The following is a 17993-nucleotide window of genomic DNA, read 5'->3' as shown; positions in this document are numbered from 1 at the left end:
TGCTTTTGTTGAACCTCATTAGGTTCTTCTCTGCCCAGCTCTCCAGCCTGTCCAGGTCATGCTGGATGGTGGTCAACCTAGATTTTGGCAATTGCTAGGACTCATTTTCTGGAATCTGAGATCAAAGGCTTTTTTTTTTTCTTCCAGTGCAATTCTAATCCAGTAAAACCAAGACAGAAATGAACCTCTTCTTCCCCCTCACTTGTTTTGCAGCAAACGAAGGCGTATCATCAGAAAACTGTAATGCTGCATTTCTGATTTTGTAGAATAGAAGAGAATCAACCTTCTCCCCACTGGCCCGGTCAGCGTTTGGTGCTGCTATGGCCCAAAAGAGGCCACGGTCCTCTGTGGTCTGAGAGGCCAATGGCTGTCTGAAACAGGATCCTTCTGTTCATCTGGGCTTCAGGGGACTGACGTGCAGTGCCTGCATGAGCTGGCACAGGCACGCTCCGCAGCACATGATCAAGTTTAGATAACTCTGAATTCAGTTTCCCTGGCCTGACGACCACCAATTTTTCATCTAGTGATATATAGTCTAGGAACCATTTAATAGCAGTGTGAAATAAGGAGAAACACAGCACTACATCATGTGAAATAACCTGCGGTGTTTTTCCTTACTTCAAAATCAGGAAAGCAGGAACAAATAACGACCCGTGCTCTAGAAGTGAGCTGTGTTGTTCCTTCTTTAACTGCATGCACTCCAAAAGACTATTCCCTCACCTGTTCTGTCGTTACTTAACAATTCTTTATTCCTCCCAGAGATACGTAGACTATGTTGCAAGAATTTATTCCTGGTTTTAACACGAAAGAAGAGAAATAATGAGACAGAAAGGACGAAGTGACTTGCCTGAAGTCACTGTGTGATTCAGTGGTAAAGGCAGAATTAGAATTGGAGGCTGATAGCCAGCATCTCCCAATTCCCAATGGAGACAAATCTTTTTTAATTAAAAGTAACATAGGACAGTTGTCTCACCATGCATTTTCAAATATATCTGGACTTTTTCCTATTTCAGTATTCAGCCTAGAATTCTAATGTGTTCACAACAAATGTGTTAAAATATTTAAACACAGATTAGTGAGAAATTTGCGTTTTGCACTATGGCTGGCATACCTCAAATAGCCATCTCTTTTAAAACAACAACTCTTTATAGAAATTATGATTTTTTTTATTTATTTAAAGAACAAATCCTCCATTGTTGTCCATAAATACATATTCGGCTCTCGGCAAAGTCCAAAATTCTGGCTGAGGGCTACAGAGTCTCACCAGGGGGACAAGAAGGCTTCATATATCACATCAGCAGTGAGAGCTGCTTTTGAGCACCACAGCAGAGTCATTGATGGGCTCTGAAAGACACATGACCATGTTTTTCTTGAAATTAAGAATTACCCTTTTTATGCCTAATTCTGGAAATTTGAGAAGCTTTTTTTTTATCCTTTTTTTTTTTTTTATTTCTCTCTCTCTTTTCTTGCTTTATTACTTATTTTAAGTGGAGACAGTGGCAGAGGAATGGCTTCGGCTATTTGGAGAACGTAAAGATTTGGCCAACTTGCCACTCATCCTTCAAAAAGTAACATTAAACTTTATTTTCAGGTGTTCTGTTCGTGAATAGCTTTCCTGAGCAACTTTTCTTTTGTCTTTAATAAAAATTTAGATGTAATCCCTCTGGCAGTCGTGTCATATAGAAAACTCATTTAGAGTGCGCAAGAGATCAAAATTTTATTATTCGCTCAAAAATGTGTTAGACACCCTAGAGAAACGGGGAAAGACTCCATCTAGGAGCTTAGTCTTGATCCCACATGTCGCAGTAAGTGAGAGATACCGAGAGACAATAAAAGAGGGAATTGCAGAGGAAAGAGAAGCATTACCAGAATATTAGATCAGCCTTCATAAATTAAAAATTAGTATTGTGAATTCATAAATCTCTTTAAGAATAATGTTTTGTCAGTTATCGAAAATTCAAGAAGATAGAGTAATGGATTTATATATTTAAAATCTCTAAAGTAATCAGCTTTCATTAAAATCAGGAAATACCTTAACAGATAACCTAACAGAAAACCAGATATTTTTTAATGTATTGTCATTAGCCCAGGTTAGTAGAGGTTTTTTCCCTTTGATTGGAGAGGAAGCTTGCTTGCCTGTTGCTAGGTGATCACTAATTGTGATATTAACTGCCAGCGAGCTGCTGGCAGGGATTATAAATTTTTTTTTTTCCTTGTTAACAAAATGCACGTGTTAGAGGTGCGTCAGTATCTAAATGCTTCTGTATTGCTTAAAATTTATATTAGGAGTGATAAAGTCTCTAATACAACTATGGTTATGTACCCAGGTGTAGAGCATTAACCCCTTTTTTGCAGTGCAGTAGTGTTGTTAGCCCCTGTCCAGTAACGGTATTAAAGTTGAGTGTAGAAAACGGAGCTGATGTGCCAATAGAAGCATCCGAGCTCTCCGGTGCAAGCAGGGAAGAACTGACAGCCTTAGAGGAGTCCTCAATCAGAATGAGATGCCGTCTCTCCCATGCTCACTCTGCAAGCTCGTGGCGGTGTGGTTTGGACCAAGCGACCTCCTCCCGTGCCATCCGACAGCCACTCTGCAGACTGCGTTTGTGCAGTGTGGGCGCCAAGAGGGCAGCTCGTTGCCGTAGTCATGAATATTTCTCATGCCTTACATAGGGTGACTGCCGTAAGGAACTACTGTTCATCTTCCAGCATCAAAGGATGCCGTATTCCCACAAAAGTATACTTAAGCTTTTTTCAGTTACCACCCCATCCTAAATTTAATTCTCCAGGAATGGTAAAAATTATGATCTTCCAGCTTAATTTGACGCACATTTTAATACGGTATGGTAACAGTCTGAGTCCAGCTTGCATCGGGAGCTGAATGTACTTGTCAAGAGCATCATTCCCTGCTGCCACTAGATACAGGGTTTCATGGGCTCCAGCCAGATAAAGGCACCTTCAGCTGTTGTTATCTCAGCAACTTAAACATGAGAATAATTGTGGTTTAGAATCATAGAATCATTTAGGTTGGAAAAGACCCTTGGGATCATCGAGTCCAACCATCAACTCCACTCCACAAAGTTCTCCCTTACACCATATCCCCCAACACCGCATCTAAATGAGTCTTAAACACATTCAGAGATGGTGACTCCACCACCTCCCTGGGCAGCCTATTCCAGTGTCTGACCACTCTTTCTGGAAGAATTGTTTCCTAATGTCCAGCCTAAACCTACCCTGTTGCAGCTTGAACCCATTCCTTCTTCTTCTATCACTAATTACCTGTGAGAAGAGACCAGCACCAACCTCTCTACAATGGCCTTTCAAGTAGTTGTAGAAAGTGATGAGGTCTCCCCTCAGCCTCCTCTTCCTCAAACTAAACAGTCCCAGCTCCTTCAATTGTTCCTCATAAGATTTATTCTCCAGGCCCTTCACCAGCTTCGTTGTCCTCCTCTGCACTTGCTCCAGCACCTCGATATCTCTCTCGTATTGAGGTGCCCAGAACTGGACACAATACTCAAGGTGTGGCCTCACCAGTGCTGAGTACAGGGGGACAATCACCTCCCTCCTTCTGCTGGTCACACTATTTCTAATACAAGCCAGGATGGCATTGGCTTTCTTGGCCACCTGGGCACACTGCTGGCTCGTGTTCAGCCTCTTGTCAATTAGAACCCCTAGGTCCTTTTCCGCCAGGCAGCTCTCCAGCCACACTTCCCCAAGCCTGTAGTGATGCATGGGGTTGTTGTGGCCCAAGTGCAGGACCCGGCACTTGGCCTTGTTGAAGCTCATACTGTTAGTATTGGCCCATTGATCCAATCTATCCAAGTCTCTCTGTAGAGCCTCCCTATCCTCATGCAGATCAACACTCCCGTTTAACTTGGTGTCATCTGCAAACTTGCTGATGATACACTCTATGTCCTTATCAAAGGACATAGATTAGTTTTGTTGCTTTTCAAAAACTTTCAGAGGTGTGTTTCTATACTTGCAAGATGTTCCGTTGGTTACTCGTTGACAAAGTGTTTGGTGTTTCTAGGTTTGGTGTCCTTGACATTTCCTTCAGTTCGTTATTTGTTGGAGGTGTAGGTGAGACTTGCACTGAAGTATTTTGCACTGTGGATGGTTGATAATGGAGTACTTAACAGTGCGGGTACAGCAATGCCTTTGTTCCCTTCATCTGGCACCTGCAGCTTCTGCTGTTGGGAACTTTCAAATATATTTCTGTCCTGATAGCTGCTGTCGGCCCTGGGGCAAGGGTGGTGATTGCAGTGAATCGGGTGCTCTCCCATCCACTTGTTCTGCATTACTGGGAACTTACAGCGCTTGTTGGGAGAGGAAGAGCTGTATTTCTTCACACCTTTTTGCAAAGTCCATAGGCTGAGCTGCATGTAGAGGCGCTTCAGTCAGTCATCTTTGCTTGTGCCCATCATTTTTGACACTGGTGAAGCTGGAGAGGGGATCCTCCGTGCCACTGCAGCCTGTTTGTGGTCTAGCAGCTGCTTGCTTACTGCAGGCTCTGTGTTGGGTATATTGTGTGCAAATTTTGTTAGCTTACAGCTGACGCCGTTTCATCTTTCCACCCCTTACCGAGCTGTCCTACCCTGTACTCCAAGCTTTCCTGAGAGCCAGGGTCTGCTTTGGCACCAGCTATGCCCCAGCAGCCGAACCTACCACCTCTATGGCTGCGGTGGGCCAAGGTGTGTGTGGAGCATCTTCCCTGCCTCCCCTCTGGGCCTTCCTTCTTTGGGCTGATAGCCCCATGCTTCGGGGGGGGAGAGGGGAGTTGTTGGTTCTTTGTTTGTTTTCCCCCCTTTCTGTGTCCTCCTGCCTTACCATCACCCTCTGGACATATTTGGTAACACAGTCATTGGCCTATATTTATTGCTTTTCTTCTGTGTTTTCATCATCCATTAATTGTGGCGTGTAGTCCCACACAATTGAATTTGTTTTGAATTTTTAGTTGTTTGGGTTTTTTAAATCTATTAATCAGGCCTCTCTGACAAAGAGGCCTGTGAGAGTTTTTGGCATAGTTGTGAAATACTGCAACTGTGAGAGAGAATTCATACCCTGGCCTTTTTTTTTTTTAGCGCTTGGCTTTGAGAACTGCAGTCTCCTTGCTCTAATGTGAATTCCAGAAGACAAAGGGTTTATATTTCCGTTTTTAAGTCTCTTGAAGCCTAGGCACCTTTTAAAGATTTTTATAAATGTGTGGCGGACATTTTGGTAGAAATAATTAATCGGGGAGGGCTCACATGCATTATTGCTTCTGTATGCCCTGGGAGCTTCTGGTTGGGCTGGCTGGCTGCCACCGACCCTCGTTGGCTGGCCGGCCAGCCAGCCTTCATGTCGGCCCGGTTTCCAGAATAAGTGGTGTCCAAATCAACACATTCCCATGGAATGTTTTAGATTTCAGCAAAGAAACATTTTCCTATGGAAAAGCCTCCCTTCAGAAAAATCCCTGCTAGCCCTCGGTCAGGCGGCTTCCCATTGCCTGGGGCCCCGCGGCACAACCAAGTTTCCCACTGGTTGTGTCATCAGAGGAAAAACAGTTCATCGCTTGCCTTGAGTGGAAATCAAGTCCCACTTGCCATTAAAAATCAATAGCGAATCCCCAGGAAAGGCTGGGTTTGATCAGGGGTGGCTCCTGGTTCCAGGTATCTCGTTTCACGCGAGCAGATGCTCACGGGTTAAACACCGTTAGTCCTCAGTTCTCCCAGCTGCTGGTTTTCAGCAAGCGTGTGAATACTTCATTTGCTCCCTGCGGTGGTGCACGGATGCCGCAGTGACAATGACTGTGCTTCAGGGAGAGGTGGATCCTGCACTGGATGGATGTGAACTTGCACTCTTGGATCCTGTTTTATGCGTTTGCTACAAATACTGTTGCAGCCTGGACACCCCTTTGGCTGAGGGTATGCTTGAAACGATAGTATTTTCTGCAAATCAAACCAATGGTCCTTGACAGGTAACTGTTGGTGTTTCACATGCCATCTTATCCATAAACTATACTAATTCATGTTATTTCAAGGCAGTAGTTTGAAATCTCAGCTCTTTATGATTGATCCGAGTCCATCTCCCCCCTCCTCTCATCCCCAAGTGCCCTCTGCTCATTTGCTGCTGGGAGTTGAGTTGGTCCAAACCTATTCGTAACAAAAATGTATTAGGCCACAAATTTCTTGCACTGATCTGAAAGTTCAAACTAGTTACTGCTTTTCTTTTAGTAGCTCTGTGGGGATTTATTAGAAATTAAATATTATTTTGGTCAGTGTGTTTAGTTGGTAAGTTTTGGGAAAAACTCTGCCATCAATAATGCTAATTGCATAAATATGAATCTCACAGCATATATTGATAACAAAAGAAATTTCTAAAATCAGATTTTTCATTTTCATTTTGCCTAAATACAGAATACAGTTACTTCTACAGGAGAACAAGCCACCCTTCTCCAGTAGGTTACAGACTACACTAAGAAGCAATTGGTTTGAAAAAATGCCTGGGATGGGCCAAATGTTTCTTTGTTATAGATGGTCTTTAGAAGAATGAACTTCTTTAAATGGTTTCTTAATCTGGAACAGGGAGAAAGCAGCTTTTGAACACTTTAAAGTGAGAGATAGTTTAACTCTGTCATTTCTCAGCTTAAAATATGTTTTAATAATTAATGCCATCTGAGACTTCCCATGCAAAAGTTTGGGAACAGAAAGAGAATTTATCCGACACAGAAGAGGCATAGCTAAATTTAAGCAAAGCCCTGCAAACACAGAAGTTTGTTGTTTGAAAGGCTTGACCGGTCGCTGTGGTATATTATTTACATGCTTGAATTCTTTAGCTTCCTTCCCTGGGAAGGCACAGTTAATTTTCTCAGTTCATGTGGGTTTCTGCTGAATCAGATGGAGTTTTTTATGAGAGCCTTGGGCCTTTTTTCAAGTTGGAAAATAAGATAAATCACTATGGCTTTGTTTCTCTAGTGGAGACATTTTGTCTATTCAAATATATATGCTTTTCCCTCTCCTTTCTTTAACCCTCTTCCACCCACGTATGGGCATACAGCAGCCTGAGAGTAAATTTTTTCTATGGCTTCATTTCAGAATTTCACCATTTTTTTTTTTTATTGGGCTTTTCAGAGGCGTATAGTTGCCATACTGTGATTTCTGATTTCTGTGGCAAATTTGTACAGCATGAGGACTACGCTACGGCTTTCCACTTGTAGCTTGATGGGTCCTGTCCTGGAGATTATCCTGGACTCCGATGCACTGTAGAACTGTGGGCTTGTCCTATGGGAGTGTGAATACCCTCAACAGCTCTTGACCTTCATGTGAGTTGAGGAGCTACACTTGAAGAGCTGGTGCTTGCTATAAGGAGCGCAAACAATTGGTTACATTAAGCCCCATGAAGTGAGTGTGTGTATTCAGCCGAGCGCATGCCCCAGCGCACTCCAGCACTTATGAATGTAGACCTACTTAACTTCTTTTTTGGTCATTTTGGTCTCTCTCTCTCTTTCAACTCCCTTCTTTGTTCAGGAATATCGAAGGCTTTTATTACTCATATAGTTGCTTTGGATCCTTTTACAGTCTGTATTTAACACAGTGAACTTTTTATACGTTAGCACAAGAGTCTCCGCAGAATAATTGTGAAAGCAGCGTGTTTTTTATATATGGCGTTTTATCAGAACTTTGCTAATGCTGTCGATGTAATAGACAACATCTGTTTTCCATTTCATTGCATTTCGTGTAGCGGTAGTCAACTCGAGAGGAGACAAAAGTAACTTTCAAGAGACGTGGCGTGTGGTGATCAGTTCACATTTTGCATCCAGAGAGGAAGGTGGATTACCTTAAAAAGGCAGAGTGCCTTACAGTAATCTTACCGAAGGCCATTTAGTCCTTCGCTTTTAATTTGTGCTTGAATTTGGGTATAGGGCAACTATTTTTATATTGATAGCATAGTTTCGTGATACTAATTTCAATAAAAGCTTAGTGTATTAAAATACCGATGACTGTCTTCAAGCTTTAGAGGACTCTGAAACTTGTTTCATGACTACAGGTCATTCTGACCCCCTGCCAATCTGTCTCTTCCACCTGCCTTGAGAACGCTGCAACAAATCTTATCCATGTTTTTAGTTACTTTCTTAGGTACTGTGCTTTTAAAATACTTGCTGTGCCACAGCCCTAGGATGCAATTGGTGAACTCCTGCAGGTGGTGCCTCTCTGGTCGAGGACTCCCCACACAGCAAGAGCAGCAGTGGTGGGACTCTGGCTCTGGGCTGGCACTGCCTGTGGATCTCCCTGGGGAGGGCAAGCTGTGCCGTGCTGGAAGGAGGGACACCTCTGGCCAACAGTCATCTGCACTGTTAAGAAAAGAGCAAGGTTACCTTTCATGTCTGGGAAAGGTACTTCTGCTGACTTCGGTCCTTCTGCTGACAAGACGTGGCTGCGGGGCAGCTGCCATAGGAAGGAGAACTGTTCTGGTGTGGTGGGGTCAGTGCTCTGGTGCCTTTGCCCGAGAGGAGGGGCATGGGTGGCCATCAGGTGCTTCCTCACAGCCTCCCCTCTTCTCCAGCTTGCCGGCAGCACAGGTTGTTGTAATGGATGCTCCACAGTCCTATTGCCCATGGCACCATAGCGCTGCTCCAAGGCAACAAAGGAAACAAGGTTTAGAGGATCATAGAATCATAGAATGGTTTAGGTTGGAAGGGACCTGAAAGGTCATCTAGTTTTCACTTCCCTGCCATGGGCAGGGACACCTCCCAACTAGACCAGGTTGCTCTAAGCCCCGTCCAGCCAGGCCTTGAACACTTCCAGGGATAGGGCATCCACAGCTTCTCTGGGCAACCTGTTCCAGTGTCTCACCACACTCAGAGTGAAAAATTTCTTCCCGATATCTAACCTAAATCTACCTTTTCCCAGTTTGAAGCCATTACCCCTTGTCCTATCACTACATGGCCTTGTAGAAAGTCCCACTCCAGCTTTCCTATAGGCCCCCTTCCCTGGAGCCTTCTCTTCTCCAGGCTGAACAACCCCAACTCTCTGACTGTCTTCATAGGAGAGGTGCTCCAGCACTCTGATCATCTTCATGGTCCTCCTCTGGACTCGCTTTAACAGGTCCGCTGGAGTAGAGAGGTGGAATCACCTCCCTCAACCTGCTGGCCGTGCTTCTTTTGATGCAGCCCAGGATATGTTGGCTTTCTGGGCTGCAGATGCACGTTGCCGGCTCATGTTGAGCTTCTCATCAACCAACACCTCAATCATACTGATGTTCCCTCCTCCTCTTCCTCCTCCTTTCCATGCGTTTGAGTCCATTCTTCGCCTTCAGCCATGCTTGTCCTAAGAAAGGCCCCTCAGTGGCCGTTACCTATGGGAAGCCTCTGCATGAGCAGGAGGCGAAGCCAACAGGGAACTGGTGGTAGCCCGAGTTCAGGGAGGGGCTTTGGGGCGCTGGCGTGTCTCACTGGAGTTGTCATGGCCACCAAGCAAGCACACACAGCAAAGACCAAGCTTCATTAATGCTGGTGCTCGTGGGACGGCTCGTTGAGCAGTGTGATTTCTGATGTGGTGGGGTGACCTCTGCCTGAGGGGGGTTTGGTGGGCGAAGTGCTCTGGTGGAAGCACAGAAGCTGCCCAGCCAAGGCTTTTCTGGGTTGATGCGATAGTTGGGGTGGCGCGTTGTTACGGCCGAGTAAAAGCCATAAAGCATTTGGGTTTTTAGCAGATGGCTTTGGGAAAAGGCATATATTTTGCTGTACTGAGAATTCAGTAAATAATTTTGACATTGATTTGTTTGGGTTTTTTTTAATTATTTCTTCCAAATTGCTTTTTTCTTGCTTCCTCTAAGAGAGTGTGGGCGTGTGCTTTGCTGAGGAGGTTTTTCCTTGTGAAGAGAATGTGAATTTTGAATCAAATTGACCTATTTTTAACATGAAATTTTAGACCCTTGCTTGAAGGCAAAAACGCCATGATGTTACATTAGCTTTAAAAACAAAAAAGAATTCATGCAAATAGTAACTTATAATTGCTTAATGTAAATGAGATTTTCTTTACACTTATTTCTTATTACCTTTAGCACATCAGGTCCACCCATTTGGCCAGGAAGCACCTTTTTCAAGAGAAATGGAGCCCTTCTACAAGGTAGGTGATGGATACTACATCTTGGAGTAACTGTTCTACTTAATAAATACCTCTTGCAAATTGCACAGCTTTTGTAATATTCACTGGGCAACAAGTAACCAAATGTTTTTTGTTTCCTTTAACCTGTCTCCTTTATTGCGCATCTGGTGCCTTGAAAATGACGATTTACTACATACAGTGAGTGTAGTCTATGAAAATTGCTGCTTTTTTTCTTTCCTCAGATTATTAATTTGCTTACTGTAAAATATGGCAAAGGGTGGCTTTTTTTTTTTTTCCCTTTATGTGTATAAAGAGTGCCCAGAAGGAAATGTTCCACGAACACTGCTTTTAGCTCTGTGGATGAAGTAAGGGTTTTCTTTGAGAGAGATCCTTTCTTTTACCTCTAACTGCGTGGATAGCAAAATGTACCTGAAGGTAGGTAGCAGTGCTGTAGTGGGGAAAACAGCGGCAGAGCATTTGTCTAAAGAAACCTACCATGTTTAAGGGTGCTTATATTCATAGTGGAATTTTAAATATCTTTTTTCCATCAGATAGACTATATGAACAGAAGCTATTTGTCTGCAGCTTTGATAGGTGAGAATTTTCAGTCTATCTTACCAGACTTTTTAAAATCATTTTTCACTGCTAAGTGTGTTTATATTTCTGCCATTGAGTACATGGAACTACCGTCTCTCTTAATGGAAGTGTCTTGGGAACACGGAAGGCTGTATCCCCAGGCTGCATGCATTTGTCTATGGTGCAAAAGTAACTCACACCATTTAGGATGATTTTACGGTCTTTGCAAGTATTTGTCCATGAAGTGTCTCAGTTTTGTGTTCATTCTCACGGTGCCAAGAGTTTTCTGGCCTTCTTTCTGGCAGAAAATGCTGTATAATGTTCTCCGGCACATTTATCCGGATCACCTAGGAGGGAACCTTACTCACAGCGAGGCTCACAAGCAAATCATTGGCAGGCAGTACTGCACGCCGTCAGCACCCCAAAGTAATACAGCATCTGTAGTTTACCTGAGAATATTTTTCGACTGATTCCTTGCACATATCGAAGAATTCGCATTATTCTGTTATCTAATATCCATGCTGAGATTTGTTCAAACAAATTTAAAATACATTAAAGTATTCAGATTGTTACTTAACACTAGGATATGGTATAAATTGTACAGTTTGGCAGCTTTTGGCTTTAGTCTTGGTAGGACAGATCTGCTACCTTTGCAGTCCTTCCTAATGGAAAGAACTAGATTTTTTAATATTTTTTTCTAAGGATAAAAAGAAACAATTGTGAATGGTTATGCTTGATTTGTTTTCAGTTGTTCACCGACTCCAGTTTTAAATGTGTGCCTACACATACGCAGTCTTTGTAATTTGACTTCATAAAATGTAAACTACTCTGTCAAGTCTGTATGTTTTGTCTGATGCAAGATACCCAGGAATTAATAACTGATTTGTAGCCTTCCCTATCTCAGTTGTTTCTTAAAGCCTTCTCCCGATAAAGAAGAGTACACTGTTCTCCACCCTCTTCTGAGCCCTCCTCTGCCTTCCAAATTGGGGAAAAAAAACCCTAAAAGCCCAAAACTTTTCAGCATATTAAAGAAATAGAGAAAAAGAGAGAGATGACTGCCTTTTCAAGCAACTAACAAAGCCTAACAGACCTTTAACTCAGTTGGTATTCTGCGTTGCCATTTCAAGTGGAAAAGGCAGCCATGATACAATGGAGGTTGGAAGGAGAGAGTGTGAAGAAAAACCTCAGTAAAGTCATCTTTTAACACTTCCTGGTTTTAATTTTAAAACAAGAGAATAACTCAACCAAGCCTTTCTTTCTGTCTTTCATTGTTCCCTACAGTGAGCTCTTCCATGTACAGGCTTCAGCAGGTTGCATGGAAATAGTGCATCCACCTCTTTGCTGCTTCTGACTGTCTTTTTTCCAGAAGACTTGTGTAGGGGAATGGTAGCAGGTGTGGGGAGGTGTGACATGAGAGGGTGGAGACGTTTGTTGAGTCCTACCGTACATGACCATCTTAAGTCTCTTTTTCCAGTGCTTATATCCAACTTAATGCAAACGGGACAATGAAAAATTGACTCAATTACTGGTTTCAAGTTATAGTACTGCCTTTTGATTGGCAAAAGTTCAGGTAACAAAGGGATTTTAAATTATTTTTACTTGATAAATGTTTTGCTACATTTGAAAAGAACGTTCAGTGCGTGTTATCGACAATAATACAGAATAATTCTGAAATTTTAGTAAATGTGATATTCATGTGCACTTGTCACACCTCATTTCTTCTGAGTTGTTAAGGAAAACTCTCTTTTTCTGGTCTGGGGAATGAAGAGAAAAAAATTCCTCAATGTAAGTAGTACTTTTTTAGCCAAGGAAGACTTGTAGAAGCTCCTGGTTTCCATTCATTTTATACCTAAACTATTTGGCAAAGTAATCTTAACCATTGTAAAGCATTTAACATATCTCTCCAGAGAAAGTGACTGAGAAAGCAGTTATCTGTGTACCTCAAAATAGCAAAGGAAAAGAAAGGGAAGCTAAAATTCATTGTAGCCGTTCTGTGTCCTTAATGTCTTTGACATGAGCAGGATTAATTCTCTGTTCCTTTCTGGCTGTCTTTGCTTGTGTTTCGTTGAAGAATTTTGAACAAAATACCTATTTATCATTTTCTTTTTGCCTATGATTTTATTAAATACTAGATGGCTCCCTCAGTTTCTTTTTTGAGGATCATGGTACTGTAGCTCCTAGCATTAACTCTCTACTCAAAACAAATGAACAGTAAATTTACTTTTTGAGTAAGTCATCTGCTCAGGTGCTTTTTGAAATGTCGCGCTCCTTCTACTAGGTGAGGATTGTTCCTTATATCTTGTGCTCTTTGGTCTTCTCATGAAGTCCCATGCAGAGCTTAATCTAGGTAGGACCTTCAGCCATACCAGACTGATACTTTCTCTCAAAACTTACTTACACATCCGTGGACATTACTGCCTCTAGCTTACAGGATTTCCAGATAAAACAGGTTTTTGCTCTTAGTGCTTTACTTTTTCTGTCGGTTTTTGTAACTTGTTATTGTACATACTGCGTTTTTGTTGCAAATCATGGCTTAATTTTTTTAAATCTGCTGTATGGAGAGACTTTGTTCCCGCTGTTTTTTCTGTTCTCAGCTGTCACAACACATCCATTTTTACTTAATAAAATGTATGACAGGAAAAAGTCTTTACGGTGGAAAAAATTTAGACGTATGCTAAACTCTTCAGGAACTTGTGCTGGGTGAGATAGGTGGGGACATAATCACATTAACTTCAAGACCTTGAAACTAATGCATCGTGTTCAAATAAGGTTAGTTTTGTTGGCTCTGCTCTGGTCTTGGGTATTAATCTCGTGTGATAGCCTTGAGGATGCAGCTGCTCACAGATCAATGATAATAATAAAACTATTTCGCTCTCAATATATTTAGCATTCTCCCTGAATAAATTAAAAATACATCTTCAAGTTAACTTTTAGCAGCAGTCACGTAAATTCCAGCTGCTGAGTGCCACCTGTAAGATGTAACTGGACTGTGGAGGGGTTTGGTTCTGTTTCTTAAAGGTACAACTTTTGTTTTGAGGAAGAAAAACACCAAACTTACCACTCCCTTTTGGTCTTATTTGCCCTTACGCTTAATTGAACTAAATGCAACGTATTACTATGTCTTCTCATATCAAATTTGTTCTGTCCTGAGTTGCAAGGAAGCGTACGTAGAAGGCGCTTGTAGGTGTAATTACAGCTGGCACCAAAACAGAGCACCCACCGTACAGTGAAAACAGTGAGATCTGCGTCTGCAGTTATCTGCAGATGTTGCTGCTGCAGTGGAGATTGAAACAGGAGGGCAAGAACTGTGGGAGTTGCCCCAGAAGATGCAGGAGCCCCGTGACTGGGCAGCAGCTGACATAAAGCAATGCCTTTTCTCTGGTTTACGCAAGTACACGTCTGCCAGGCTCAATGCCATTCTTGGGTAAGCTTCCTGAGTTTCTAGTCAAAGCCTGGAAGAAGCAGTTCCTCGTGGTAACACAGTTAGTGATTCTTCATTGTGCAGGGAAGGAAAGTGAACCTGGGTCATCCAGGCCCTGTTTCTGTTGGAGCTGAAAACGGAGATGGCCCTCATCACTGTGACTAGATGGTCCATCTTGCATTGCTGCTTCCAGAAGATCCCAACCAACTGAAGGTACAGCCGTGATCCTTGCCATGCTGTCTGCTTTCTTGTGCGAGCAAGGTCCTTGTGATGATCAGTACAGTTTAAATCTACTGCCTGTGGATGTTAAGTCAAAGCTCTTGCTCCAGAGATCCTGCAGACCTAAACTCACACCTATGGACAGGATTGCAGCAGTCAGTGAACTGAAGTCAGACTGCATGGCTTTCCTTTGAAGCCACGATTCTCTTTTAATTAGAATGGAAAAAAAGATCGGCAAAAATCTCTTCTCATTCACAGAACACAGGAGGGGAGGAGTGAGGAGTCGTGTGTGGCCTCTGGTCCCACTTGGCTGAGGGAGCCTGAGAAAAGAGGGATTGTCTTTCCCAGAGCTCATAAGCTGCTTTGTTCTTTCTCTACCATCGGCTGCAGGGAACAGGCATCCTCATGCTCCAGAACAGAGCAAGCAATAGGATGCTTACAGGGGGCTGGCTTGGCCTCTTCTCCTCTGGGAAAGCATTGTATGAGACACTTTCATCTCTGACCGATGCTTCCAGCAGCCCATGCATGACCTGCCTTGGTCTAGCTGCCATGGCTGTAGCTGGCACCACCTGCGAGGAGCTCTGGCAGGAAAGAGTTGGAAGATACTGTCTTCGCAGGGTCAGGTATCACCAAAACCAGCATCAGACAGTGACTCCGGAGTTCATTGCAGAGTAGAAATGGAAACTCTGGGCACTTCTGATGCAGGCAGGATACCAGCCCTTGATGCCCTCAATGTAAGATAGTGGCTTTCACGTTTTAATGGACTAACATCTGATATCTCAGCATAACATGAGACTTTAAGGAAATTGCCAAAGCACACGGATCACTTTATTCTTGGATGAGAATGGTACTTTATTTGAGAGAGCAAGAAAATTGCGTCCCTAATTCTGAAAGTGTATTTTGTACAAAATATGGACAGACCAGACCTGAGAAGTCCTACAGAAAAAGGTGGGGAACCAGCTTGTTTACGAAGACATGCACACATTTGTATAGAGATCTTTTTCTTCTCCAATAAGCATGAGAATCCCTGAAATGACCAAACACTTCGTTTAATCCATTATCCTTTGAGTAATTGTACAAAATGAGAGAGCAGATTTGGGACTTCACATTTCCAAGTGTTAGCTATTAATAGAAGCACTTGCTGAGGTGGAAATAAGCCAGCGGGAAGGAGGCAGAAAGGGGGCAACTGTAGCTGGTTTCCCTTGTGAAAGCGAAACTGGAATCATCTCCTCTTATAAATGAAGACATCCAGCCTCAGTTTTTATGTTAATATTACATTAGGATAAAAATATAACAACAGTAGGGATTGGTTTCCTTGGACAAGTACTGCCCATACCAGCTACTCAGTCTTTTCTCTGGAGAGGTTTGGAAGGAGTTGTTCTCGTTACCTTCAAGACGGAAGTTGACAACAAATTCACAAAGAGAAGACTCCTGCATGCATGCGGCCACACACATTTTCTCTCTAATAATGTGAAAAAATGGGATGTGTTTGTCAGCACCCGCCAACAAACACCTGAGGGCTCTCGCAGACACAGCAGGCTTCTTTCTTCTGGTGGAAATTCAGTTCGTCTGCTCTTTCCACTGCACGAGCAGGACAAGGTGTAAGACCTGGGCACGAGGGGGAGAGGTGCAGCCTGTCCTAGGACATGAGGTATTCGTACCTGGTGGTGCTAACGGGGGTGAGGAGAGGAGGAGCAGGGGAGAGCTGAAAGATGAGAGGATTCAGTAAGACTTGCATGCATTTAACTTTCGGAATTGCATGTCTTACACCTCAAAAGAAAACCAAACTCAGAGAAAAATGCACTGTTTTCTTCTACTACCTAGAGGTGCAAAGAAAAACCAACACGGCAAGGTAGCATATATACTACAGATAATTTAATATTATATAATACTTAAATGTAATGATGAATCTAAGAAGAAAGCTCAAAAGCGATGCAAGACAGTCCAACCTTAGGATTAGGTGCTGTGATGGATAACACAGCCTTGGGCAAGACCCTTATGCCCAAATCCAACTAAATATTAGTTTCTTAATGTGTATTTGGGCATCTCACGTTCCCCAGGAATCTAAATACTTTTTTTTGCTTTGGGGTTGTAATTCCTTGGTTTTCTGCTCTATGATGTGAGGATAATAATAGTGCTTCTCGCTGCCCAGAACTGACAGTCTACAAAATAATGGCTCTGTATCATATTCTGATGCTCCAGTAATGGGAGAACCTTAAACAGGGGGAACCTAACTGTAAAAAGCAACAGTGCTGTTTGTTAGCTTTTTCAGGAAAGTGTTTTAGGTTTTGGGCTTTTTTTTCTCATTGAAGTTTCAATTAAGATCCTTACTCTTAGAGGTACACTTGGAAATTAACTCTTTAACTCCATAAATGACTGGTTTCTGTGGAGATCTGGGGTTTTGAGTGTCCAGTTTAGTCGTCTTCATCAGAAGAGCACCAAACATTTTGACTTCACCTGTTTTCTCTTCAAATTTTGCTTCTCCAACCTCCAGTTCCAGCCTCTTTGAAACTGTGGTGACAGTCATGCTCTGTGTGTGCTGGAGACTAGGCTTCGGTCAACCTATAGAATTAACAGCAAAGCTGCTACCTCTTTTTGTTACAATAAATCGCTTTTCATTCACATTGCATTATTATTTAAATCAGCTTTTTTTTTTGTTTTTAGCATTTTTTTTTCTCCCCCACAGGAAGGGCACCCGACAATCTCTTCATGAGTTTCTTTTCAGGAAGATGATTCATGTGGTGCTTCCATAGAGACCAAATATTTGAATAATTTATTTATTGTTAGCATTCAGTGTGTTTGCAGTGGTATTATTGGAGAAGTAAAATTAAGTCCGAGGGGTTGTGCGGCGCGTCCCTAAGGGAGTAATTTACACAGCAGAGCTCTCCTTTGTTTGGGGAAGTGGGTAAAACCCTAGTGGGGCTGCTGGGGTCCTGAGGGTGCTGGTAAGGGCTTGTGTTTGTGAGAGGATTTTAAAACAGCCTTAACACCCTGTATTCAATAAAAAATCCCAGTGAGAGCATTTTGCAGCGATTCATACAGAAACGGTCACTTTGGTGTGACATTTTTAGCTCTGTGTTCTGTGTAGGGCATTTGTATATAGGGTGCTATGCATTAGCTGTGCAGTAGGTATGTAGTCTTTTTATTCCTATTTTACTAGTTGGGTGTGTAAGACAATGGCAAAAGCTGTAATTTTTTAAGTGCCTGAAATGTGGTCCTGTTAACATTGATGTTAGAGCCGTTAGTAAGGAAATGTGACCGCTGGCTTTTTATATTCCCTGTGACCGAAACATCTGAGCTACCTTTGGCCTCTAAAGTTGAGAAGGAAGAAAACCGAACTGTGTCAGACAGGTCTTGCTTGCTAATGGTAGATCACGTTGCAGAGTACGCGAAGATAAGTTAAATTTCTACCGTGTTTAAACTCAGTCACCTGTGGTTTAGATCTGCATAGGTGTCTTTGCTATCTTTACAGATAACTTTGCTTATTTTGTAACAGTCCGGCATCGTGACTTTGAAATTATTGCTTCTGAGTGACTCAAGATGAAGTTTACTGGCTTTATTTATTTTCCTTGATGACTGGAGGGTGTGGGTGAGTGCTGCAAGGCAAGTTCTGCTGCAGTGCTAACCTTGGGCAGAGGAGAGGATACGTCTGTGTGTACCTGCCTGTTTTACCTTCAGTATCAACTGCCATGTGA

General features: G+C 42.7%; 1 protein-coding gene across 12 annotated transcripts in view; it reads left to right on the top strand.

Moving 5' to 3' along the window:
• Positions 1–17993, top strand: part of FOXN3 (forkhead box N3) — a 216009-nt gene that overhangs the window by 129111 nt on the left and 68905 nt on the right. For all 12 annotated transcript variants that reach the window (XM_074585485.1, XM_074585487.1, XM_074585483.1 and 9 more), the window contains exon 4: positions 10039–10103. In XM_074585485.1, coding sequence (XP_074441586.1) covers positions 10039–10103 — 65 coding nt within the window. The remainder of the gene's footprint in view (positions 1–10038; positions 10104–17993) is intronic.

Source organism: Larus michahellis, chromosome 4 (assembly GCF_964199755.1).
Source record: "Larus michahellis chromosome 4, bLarMic1.1, whole genome shotgun sequence".
Taxonomy (NCBI): Eukaryota; Metazoa; Chordata; class Aves; order Charadriiformes; family Laridae; genus Larus; species Larus michahellis.
This window is presented reverse-complemented; position numbering and strand designations above follow the sequence as displayed.